At 27.0% G+C, this 12738-nt stretch overlaps 1 protein-coding gene across 1 annotated transcript in view; it reads right to left on the reverse strand.

Moving 5' to 3' along the window:
* Positions 1-12738, reverse strand: part of LOC145258093 (peroxisomal membrane protein PMP34-like) — a 112008-nt gene that overhangs the window by 58536 nt on the left and 40734 nt on the right. Inside the window, exon 4 of the mRNA XM_080115830.1 lies at positions 4136-4290. Coding sequence (XP_079971956.1) covers positions 4136-4290 — 155 coding nt within the window. The remainder of the gene's footprint in view (positions 1-4135; positions 4291-12738) is intronic.

Genomic DNA, 12738 nt, shown 5'->3' on the forward strand with positions numbered 1-12738 from the left:
GTGTTAAATATCCTAAATTGTATTGTCTGTGTGTTAAATGTCCTAAATTGTATTGTCCGTGTGTTAAATATCCTAAATTGTATTGTCTGTGTGTTAAATATCCTAAATTGTATTGTCTGTGTGTTAAATATCCTAAATTGTATTGTCCGTGTGTTAAATGTCCTAAATTGTATTGTCCGTGTGTTAAATATCCTAAATTGTATTGTCTGTGTGTTAAATATCCTAAATTGTATTGTCCGTGTGTTAAATATCCTAAATTGTATTGTCCGTGTGTTAAATATCCTTAATTGTATTGTCTGTGTGTTAAATATCCTAAATTGTATTGTCCGTGTGTTAAATATCCTAAATTGTATTGTCCGTGTGTTAAATATCCTAAATTGTATTGTCTGTGTGTTAAATATCCTAAATTGTATTGTCTGTGTGTTAAATGTCCTAAATTGTATTGTCCGTGTGTTAAATATCCTCAATTGTATTGTCCGTGTGTTAAATATCCTAAATTGTATTGTCCGTGTGTTATATGTCCTAAATTGTATTGTCCGTGTGTTATATGTCCTCAATTGTATTGTCCGTGTGTTAAATGTCCTAAATTGTATTGTCCGTGTGTTAAATATCCTAAATTGTATTGTCCGTGTGTTAAATATCCTCAATTGTATTGTCCGTGTGTTAAATATCCTAAATTGTATTGTCCGTGTGTTATATGTCCTAAATTGTATTGTCCGTGTGTTATATGTCCTCAATTGTATTGTCCGTGTGTTAAATGTCCTAAATTGTATTGTCCGTGTGTTAAATATCCTAAATTGTATTGTCCGTGTGTTAAATATCCTAAATTGTATTGTCCGTGTGTTAAATATCCTAAATTGTATTGTCTGTGTGTTATATGTCCTCAATTGTATTGTCCGTGTGTTAAATGTCCTAAATTGTATTGTCTGTGTGTTAAATATCCTAAATTGTATTGTCTGTGTGTTAAATATCCTCAATTGTATTGTCCGTGTGTTAAATATCCTAAATTGTATTGTCCGTGTGTTAAATGTCCTCAATTGTATTGTCCGTGTGTTAAATATCCTAAATTGTATTGTCTGTGTGTTATATGTCCTAAATTGTATTGTCCGTGTGTTATATGTCCTCAATTGTATTGTCCGTGTGTTAAATATCCTAAATTGTATTGTCTGTGTGTTAAATATCCTAAATTGTATTGTCTGTGTCTTAAATGTCCTAAATTTTATTGCCCGTATGTTAAATATCCTAAATTGTATTGTCCGTGTGTTAAATATCCTAAATTGTATTGTCTGTGTGTTATATGTCCTAAATTGTATTGCCCGTATGTTAAATATCCTAAATTGTATTGTCCGTGTGTTAAATATCCTAAATTGTATTGTCTGTGTGTTATATGTCCTAAATTGTATTGTCCGTGTGTTATATGTCCTCAATTGTATTGTCCGTGTGTTAAATGTCCTAAATTGTATTGTCTGTGTGTTAAATATCCTAAATTGTATTGTCTGTGTGTTAAATATCCTCAATTGTATTGTCCGTGTGTTAAATGTCCTCAATTGTATTGTCCGTGTGTTAAATATCCTAAATTGTATTGTCTGTGTGTTATATGTCCTAAATTGTATTGTCCGTGTGTTATATGTCCTCAATTGTATTGTCCGTGTGTTAAATATCCTAAATTGTATTGTCCGTGTGTTAAATATCCTAAATTGTATTGTCTGTGTCTTAAATGTCCTAAATTTTATTGCCCGTATGTTAAATATCCTAAATTGTATTGTCCGTGTGTTAAATATCCTAAATTGTATTGTCTGTGTGTTATATGTCCTAAATTGTATTGCCCGTATGTTAAATATCCTAAATTGTATTGTCCGTGTGTTAAATATCCTAAATTGTATTGTCTGTGTGTTATATGTCCTAAATTGTATTGTCCGTGTGTTATATGTCCTCAATTGTATTGTCCGTGTGTTAAATATCCTAAATTGTATTGTCCGTGTGTTAAATATCCTAAATTGTATTGTCCGTGTGTTAAATGTTCTAAATTGTATTGTCCGTGTGTTAAATGTCCTAAATTGTATTGTCCGTGTGTTAAATGTCCTAAATTGTATTGTCCGTGTGTTAAATATCCTAAATTGTATTGTCCGTGTGTTAAATATCCTAAATTGTATTGTCCGTGTGTTAAATGTCCTAAATTGTATTGTCCGTGTGTTAAATATCCTAAATTGTATTGTCCGTGTGTTAAATATCCTAAATTGTATTGTCTGTGTCTTAAATGTCCTAAATTTTATTGCCCGTATGTTAAATATCCTAAATTGTATTGTCCGTGTGTTAAATATCCTAAATTGTATTGTCCGTGTGTTAAATATCCTCAATTGTATTGTCTGTGTCTTAAATGTCCTAAATTGTATTGTCCGTGTGTTAAATATCCTAAATTGTATTGTCCGTGTGTTAAATGTCCTAAATTGTATTGTCTGTGTCTTAAATGTCCTAAATTTTATTGCCCGTATGTTAAATATCCTAAATTGTATTGTCCGTGTGTTAAATATCCTAAATTGTATTGTCCGTGTGTTAAATGTCCTAAATTGTATTGTCCGTGTGTTAAATGTCCTAAATTGTATTGTCCGTGTGTTAAATATCCTAAATTGTATTGTCTGTGTGTTATATGTCCTAAATTGTATTGCCCGTGTGTTAAATATCCTAAATTGTATTGTCCGTGTGTTAAATATCCTAAATTGTATTGTCCGTGTGTTAAATGTCCTAAATTGTATTGTCCGTGTGTTAAATGTCCTAAATTGTATTGTCCGTGTGTTAAATATCCTCAATTATATTGTCCGTGTGTTATATGTCCTAAATTGTATTGTCCGTGTGTTATATATCCTCAATTGTATTGTCCGTGTGTTAAATGTCCTAAATTGTATTGTCCGTGTCTTAAATGTCCTAAATTGTATTGTCCGTGTGTTAAATATCCTAAATTGTATTGTCCGTGTGTTATATGTCCTAAATTGTATTGTCTGTGTGTTAAATATCCTAAATTGTATTGTCCGTGTGCTAAATATCCTAAATTGTATTGTCCGTGTCTTAAATGTCCTTAATTGTATTGTCCGTGTGTCATATGTCCTAAATTGTATTGTCCGTGTGTCATATGTCCTCAATTGTATTGTCCGTGTGTTATGTCCTCAATTGTATTGTCCGTGTGTTATATGTCCTCAATTGTATTGTCCGTGTGTTATGTCCTAAATTGTATTGTCTGTGTGTTAAATGTCCTAAATTGTATTGTCCGTGTGTTAAATGTCCTAAATTGTATTGTCCGTGTGTTAAATGTCCTAAATTGTATTGTCCGTGTGTTAAATATCCTAAATTGTATTGTCTGTGTGTTATATGTCCTCAATTGTATTGTCCGTGTGCTAAATATCCTAAATTGTATTGTCCGTGTGTTAAATGTCCTAAATTGTATTGTCCGTGTGTTAAATGTCCTAAATTGTATTGTCCGTGTGTTAAATGTCCTAAATTGTATTGTCCGTGTGTTAAATATCCTAAATTGTATTGTCCGTGTGCTAAATATCCTAAATTGTATTGTCCGTATGTTAAATGTCCTAAATTGTATTGTCCGTGTGTTAAATATCCTAAATTGTATTGTCCGTGTGTTATATGTCCTCAATTGTATTGTCCGTGTGCTAAATATCCTAAATTGTATTGTCCGTGTGTTAAATGTCCTAAATTGTATTGTCCGTGTGTTAAATGTCCTAAATTGTATTGTCCGTGTGTTAAATATCCTAAATTGTAGTCTGTGTGTTATATGTCCTCAATTGTATTGTCCGTGTGCTAAATATCCTAAATTGTATTGTCCGTGTGTTAAATGTCCTAAATTGTATTGTCCGTGTGTTAAATGTCCTAAATTGTATTGTCCGTGTGTTAAATATCCTAAATTATGTCCTCTCATAAATGTCATATTCACTCAACATCTTAAGGACAATCACAACGCATGACACGTCAAACTATGTGAGATGTACACACGTTGAACTCGTATTAGAAACATGTCACACACCGTCAAAGAATCCTCACATATATGAAGATGTTATATAGTTCCTCAGAGTATAGAACATGAGAAACGAAAAAAAAAAATCTAATTTTCTGGGAGAAATAAACTTACCTGCTATGATGGCAAAACTGAGATCCATTGTGACAGTGGGTTTTGTCCTCCCTGAGTAAAAGAAACTCTTAAATCCATTCAATGTATAGAAATAAATAAAGTTCGAACACCAAAGGGTTGAGATCATTGGTAGAAGACCTTGGTACCAGCCAGAACTGTAGAAAACATCAAAATGATAACATTTTAAAACATGGCTTCTATTAGTTTAAAAAAATTATCATATCTCTAGTTAGACATGTTTTTATATATTTGTATGTGCAGGATTTACTCCTAAACTAATAGGTCCTGGATATGACCTTAAACTATATCCGATGGTAAGACCCCAGCTTGCGGGCTTTGGGGAGTGTGGAGCCACCCTTTAATTGCCATTGCTCACAGGTCTACTCTGAACCGGAGTGGTAGTACGTGTTAGAGTCCCAACTATGGGTTAAATAGAAATCAACTTGAAAAATAAAATAAAATAAAACATATTCTATTAAAGAAATTTTCTTCAAAATCACTGGATTCAGCATTAAATAACCTGAAAAGGGTCGATATGCCGTAAAACAACCAACCAACCAACCAACCTAAATTAAACTAATAAACTGATCATTCTGAATTTTTTTAATACAGTTGCAAGGCATAAGGGTGGATAATGTGGAATATATTTAGCATAATTTAGCTTTATGCATAGAAGACAAAATTCAGACACCTCTGATTTTTGTGAAATTTAAACAATATTTTTATTTGACACCAATTAACTGATTTTTAGGAGAATTTGAGAATTCAAATCTGTTTGGAGAATTCAAATATTTTTTTTGAGAATTCAAATATTTTTTTTTTGAGAATTCAATTATTTTTTTGAGAATTCAGATAGTTTTTTTGAGAATTCAAATATTTTATTGGAGAATTAAAATATTTTTTTGAGAATTCAAATATTTTTTTTTGAGAATTAAAATTTTTTTTTTTTTGAGAATTAAAATATTTTTTTGGAGAATTCAAATATTTTTTTTGAGAATTAAAATATTCTTTTTTGAGAATTCAAATATTTTTTTGAGAATTCAAATATTTTTTTTGAGTATTCAGATATTTCTTTTTGAGAATTCAAATATTTTTTTGGAGAATTCAAATATATTTTTTGAGAATTAAAATATATTTTTTGAGAATTCAAATATTTTTTTTGAGAATTGAAATATTTTTTTTGAGAATTCAAATATTTTTTTTGAGTATTCAGATATTTCTTTTTGAGAATTCAAATATTTTTTTGGAGAATTCAAATATATTTTTTTTGAATTCAAATATATTTTTTGAGAATTCAAATATTTTTTTTGAGAATTCAAATATTTTTTTTAGAATTCAAATATTTTTTTTTGAGAATTCAAATATATTTTTTTTTGAGAATTCAAATATTTTTTTTTTGAGAATTCCAATTTTTTTTTGAGAATTCAAATTTTTTTTTTTTGAGAATTCAAAGATTTTTTTGGAGAATTCAAATATTTTTTTGGAGAATTCAAATATTTTTTTTTTTTGAGAATTCAAATATTTTTTTTTGAGAATTCAGATATTTTTTTTTGAGAATTCAAATATTTTTTTTGGAGAATTCAAATATATTCTTTGAGAATTCAAATATATTCTTTGAGAATTCAAATATTTTTTTGGAGAATTCAAATATTTTTTTGAGAATTCAAATATTTTTGGGGGAGAATTCAAATATTTTTTTGAGAATTCAAATTTTTTTTTTTGAGAATTCAAATATTTTTTTGGGAGAATTCAAATATTTTTTGGGGAGAATTCAAATATCTTTTTTTGAGAATTCAAATATTTTTTTGAGAATTCAGATATTTTTGTTTTTTGAGAATTAAGATAATTTTTTTGAGAATTCAAATATTTTTTTGAGAATTCAAATATTTTTTTTTGAGAATTCAGATATTTTAGATTTACATTGGATTGGACTAAGAGCAATTAGAAACAAGTGAGTAAAATTGCTCAAATTACATTTTATTTTTAAAATTAATTAAAGTATAAAACTTATCCTACACTAGACACCTTTCCTCACTAATAAATAGAGGAAATAATGCCTGGGATTATCATCTCATGATAACAAAATACTAAAATTAATACAATTAATAGGAGTAATAGTAGGGTTTCAGCTTCAGACAGATGAATAACTCATTTTAAATAGTTTATACTGGGATAGCATATACATATAAATAATGACACAAAGTTATCATTTAGATAGCTCGATAGTGCAATACTAGAGCTACAAATATTTCTTAAAGGCACCACTTTACAAAAGAACAGATGCTCATATTGTAGCTCATTTTAAAAATGTTAGGGTTTTATTGGTAACAACTTGTGTACAATTATTTTGAACCTATGTTGGCATATAAGTATATAATATTTTGTTATAATTTTGCACAACCAGGCAATCTCATCAGCATATAGAAAAACTGATTTTCCAAAGTTTTCATATTTTATGCATTCACTTTTTTATTATTTATCCACAAATGTGTCTGTTCCTTTCTTGTTTTAAGCAAGAAAAAGTCACTACTTATACAGACATTAAGGGGGTGCAAAGGGCAAGTGTAATTTATGATAAAATGTTGATAATGTCTGTTTGACACATTACAAATCTGTTGTAGATAAATAATAATAAAAAAATGAATACTTGCCATATTAATAAGGAAATCCTGTTCATAGGACGTGAAAACTGGAAAATTGGTTTTTCTATGCGTTGATGAGATTACTTAGTTATGCAAAACTATGATTATACTTATATGCCAATATTGGGCCAAAACAACTCAGATAAATATTATTAATAAATATTATGCTCTTATTAATAAATAATCAAACACTCTCTACAAAATGAAACCAGGAATTGTATATCTGTCTATCCACTATTTTATAAAAAGAACTTTGTGTGTGTGTGTGTGTGTGTGTGTGTGTGTGTGTGTGTGTGTGTGTGTGTGTGTGTGTGTGTGTGTGTGTGTGTGTGTGTGTGTGTGAATTCGTTTCCTATGGACTCCTTAACAGCTGAGTCGATATTTTTTTTCATACAGATGGACTTTATATGTCTGACAGTGTTCTTAGATAGATTCTGTATCTGAATGTCTTCAGATAGTATCGATAACCAAACGAATATGATGAAAGAAGGATAATTGATAATCGAAAAAAGCCAATGAAAGAAAGGACAGGTGATTTTGCCTAAAATTAACACCTTCTACAGCCTAACATCACAAGTGCATTTAAGAAGTTTTATTAACACACAAGCAGAAAGGCCCAGCATATAAAATCAATGGCAGGTTTTTTGATATGACGGCATGTTCGAAATGAATGTTTCTGTTCAGAGCACAATTGAACCATGCTTGAAAATATGTGACTTTTACATTGTACACTTTAATTCAGAGGATTATATAAAAATATATAGAACCGACACAATACATTGTAAACTTTAATTCTAGGGATTATATAAAAATATATAGAACCGACACAATACATTGTAAACTTTAATTCAAGGGATTATATAAAAATATATAGAACCGACACAATACATTGTAAACTTTAATTCAAGGGATTATATAAAAATATATAGAACCGACACAATACATTGTAAACTTTAATTCAAGGGATTATATAAAAATATATAGAACCGACACAATACATTGTAAACTTTAATTCTAGGGATTATATAAAAATATATAGAACCAACACAATACATTGTAAACTTTAATTCAAGGGATTATATAAAAATATATAGAACCGACACAATACATTGTAAACTTTAATTCAAGGGATTATATAAAAATATATAGAACCGACACAATACATTGTAAACTTTAATTCTAGGGATTATATAAAAATATATAGAACCAACACAATACATTGTAAACTTTAATTCAAGGGATTATATAAAAATATATAGAACCGACACAATATATTGTAAACTTTAATTCAAAGGATTATATAAAAATATATAGAACCGACACAATACATTGTAAACTTTAATTCTAGGGATTATATAAAAATATATAGAACCAACACAATACATTGTAAACTTTAATTCAAGGGATTATATAAAAATATATAGAACCGACACAATACATTGTAAACTTTAATTCAAGGGATTATATAAAAATATATAGAACCGACATAATACATTGTAAACTTTAATTCAAGGGATTATATAAAAATATATAGAACCAACACAATACACTGTAAACTTTAATTCAAGGGATTATATAAAAATATATAGAACCGACACAATACACTGTAAACTTTAATTCAAGGGATTATATAAAAATATATAGAACCGACACAATACATTGTAAACTTTAATTCAAGGGATTATATAAAAATATATAGAACCGACACAATACATTGTAAACTTTAATTCAGAGGATTATATAAAAATATATAGAACCGACACAATACATTGTAAACTTTAATTCAAGGGATTATATAAAAATATATAGAACCGACACAATACATTGTAAACTTTAATTCAAGGGATTATATAAAAATATATAGAACCGACACAATACACTGTAAACTTTAATTCAAGGGATTATATAAAAATATATAGAACCAACACAATACACTGTAAACTTTAATTCAAGGGATTATATAAAAATATATAGAACCGACACAATACATTGTAAACTTTAATTCAAGGGATTATATAAAAATATATAGAACCGACACAATACATTGTAAACTTTAATTCAAGGGATTATATAAAAATATATAGAACCAATACAATACATTGTAAACTTTAATTCAAGGGATTATATAAAAATATATAGAACCGACACAATACATTGTAAACTTTAATTCAAGGGATTATATAAAAATATATAGAACCAACACAATACACTGTAAACTTTAATTCAAGGGATTATATAAAAATATATAGAACCGACACAATACATTGTAAACTTTAATTCAAGGGATTATATAAAAATATATAGAACCGACACAATACATTGTAAACTTTAATTCAAGGGATTATATAAAAATATATAGAACCAATACAATACATTGTAAACTTTAATTCAAGGGATTATATAAAAATATATAGAACCGACACAATACATTGTAAACTTTAATTCAAGGGATTATATAAAAATATATAGAACCAACACAATACACTGTAAACTTTAATTCAAGGGATTATATAAAAATATATAGAACCGACAAAATACATTGTAAACTTTAATTCAATGGATTATATAAAAAAATATAGAACCGACACAATACACTGTAAACTTTAATTCAAGGGATTATATAAAAATATATAGAACCGACACAATACATTGTAAACTTTAATTCAAGGGATTATATAAAAATATATAGAACCGACACAATACATTGTAAACTTTAATTCAAGGGATTATATAAAAATATATAGAACCGACACAATACACTGTAAACTTTAATTCAAGGGATTATATAAAAATATATAGAACCGACACAATACATTGTAAACTTTAATTCAAGGGATTATATAAAAATATATAGAACCGACACAATACACTGTAAACTTTAATTCAAGGGATTATATAAAAATATATAGAACCGACACAATACATTGTAAACTTTAATTCAAGGGATTATATAAAAATATATAGAACCGACACAATACATTGTAAACTTTAATTCAAGGGATTATATAAAAATATATAGAACCGACAAAATACATTGTAAACTTTAATTCAAGGGATTATATAAAAATATATAGAACCGACACAATACATTGTAAACTTTAATTCAAGGGATTATATAAAAATATATAGAACCAACACAATACATTGTAAACTTTAATTCAAGGGATTATATAAAAATATATAGAACCGACACAATACATTGTAAACTTTAATTCAAGGGATTATATAAAAATATATAGAACCGACACAATACATTGTAAACTTTAATTCAAGGGATTATATAAAAAATATATAGAACCGACACAATACACTGTAAACTTTAATTTAAAGGATTATATAAAAATATATAGAACCGACACAATACATTGTAAACTTTAATTCAAGGGATTATATAAAAATATATAGAACCGACACAATACATTGTAAACTTTAATTCAAGGGATTATATAAAAATATATAGAACCGACACAATACATTGTAAACTTTAATTCAAGGGATTATATAAAAATATATAGAACCGACACAATACACTGTAAACTTTAATTTAAAGGATTATATAAAAATATATAGAACCGACACAATACATTGTAAACTTTAATTCAAGGGATTATATAAAAATATATAGAACCGACACAATACATTGTAAACTTTAATTCAAGGGATTATATAAAAATATATAGAACCGACACAATACATTGTAAACTTTAATTCAAGGGATTATATAAAAATATATAGAACCGACACAATACACTGTAAACTTTAATTCAAGGGATTATATAAAAATATATAGAACCGACACAATACATTGTAAACTTTAATTCAAGGGATTATATAAAAATATATAGAACCGACACAATACATTGTAAACTTTAATTCAAGGGATTATATAAAAATATATAGAACCAACACAATACATTGTAAACTTTAATTCAAGGGATTATATAAAAATATACAGAACCGACACAATACATTGTAAACTTTAATTCAAGGGATTATATAAAAATATATAGAACCGACACAATACATTGTAAACTTTAATTCAAGGGATTATATAAAAATATACAGAACCGACACAATAAACTGTAAACTTTAATTCAAGGGATTATATAAAAATATATAGAACCGACACAATACATTGTAAACTTTAATTCAAGGGATTATATAAAAATATATAGAACCAACACAATACATTGTAAACTTTAATTCAAGGGATTATATAAAAATATATAGAACCGACACAATACATTGTAAACTTTAATTCAAGGGATTATATAAAAATATATAGAACCGACACAATACATTGTAAACTTTAATTCAAGGGATTATATAAAAATATATAGAACCGACACAATACATTGTAAACTTTAATTCAAGGGATTATATAAAAATATATAGAACCAACACAATACATTGTAAACTTTAATTCAAGGGATTATATAAAAATATATAGAACCGACACAATACATTGTAAACTTTAATTCAAGGGATTATATAAAAATATATAGAACCGACACAATACATTGTAAACTTTAATTCAAGGGATTATATAAAAATATATAGAACCGGCACAATACATTGTAAACTTTAATTCAAGGGATTATATAAAAATATATAGAACCGACACAATACATTGTAAACTTTAATTCAAGGGATTATATAAAAATATATAGAACCAACACAATACATTGTAAACTTTAATTCAAGGGATTATATAAAAATATATAGAACCGACACAATACATTGTAAACTTTAATTCAAGGGATTATATAAAAATATATAGAACCGACACAATACATTGTAAACTTTAATTCAAGGGATTATATAAAAATATATAGAAACGGCACAATACATTGTAAACTTTAATTCAAGGGATTATATAAAAATATATAGAACCGACACAATACATTGTAAACTTTAATTCAAGGGATTATATAAAAATATATAGATCCGACACAATACATTGTAAACTTTAATTCAAGGGATTATATAAAAATATATAGAACCGGCACAATACATTGTAAACTTTAATTCAAGGGATTATATAAAAATATATAGATCCGACACAATACATTGTAAACTTTAATTCAAGGGATTATATAAAAATATATAGAACCGGCACAATACATTGTAAACTTTAATTCAAGGGATTATATAAAAATATATAGAACCAACACAATACATTGTAAACTTTAATTCAAGGGATTATATAAAAATATACAGAACCGACACAATACATTGTAAACTTTAATTCAAGGGATTATATAAAAATATATAGAACCGACACAATACATTGTAAACTTTAATTCAAGGGATTATATAAAAATATACAGAACCGACACAATACACTGTAAACTTTAATTCAAGGGATTATATAAAAATATATAGAACCGACACAATACATTGTAAACTTTAATTCAAGGGATTATATAAAAATATATAGAACCAACACAATACATTGTAAACTTTAATTCAAGGGATTATATAAAAATATATAGATCCGACACAATACATTGTAAACTTTAATTCAAGGGATTATATAAAAATATATAGATCCGACACAATACATTGTAAACTTTAATTCAAGGGATTATATAAAAATATATAGAACCGGCACAATACATTGTAAACTTTAATTCAAGGGATTATATAAAAATATATAGATCCGACACAATACATTGTAAACTTTAATTCAAGGGATTATATAAAAATATATAGAACCGGCACAATACATTGTAAACTTTAATTCAAGGGATTATATAAAAATATATAGAACCAACACAATACATTGTAAACTTTAATTCAAGGGATTATATAAAAATATACAGAACCGACACAATACATTGTAAACTTTAATTCAAGGGATTATATAAAAATATATAGAACCGACACAATACATTGTAAACTTTAATTCAAGGGATTATATAAAAATATACAGAACCGACACAATACACTGTAAACTTT

This window comes from Euprymna scolopes, chromosome 33, assembly GCF_053919585.1.
Source record: "Euprymna scolopes isolate OS-2025 chromosome 33, ASM5391958v1, whole genome shotgun sequence".
In the NCBI taxonomy this organism is placed as follows: Eukaryota; Metazoa; Mollusca; class Cephalopoda; order Sepiida; family Sepiolidae; genus Euprymna; species Euprymna scolopes.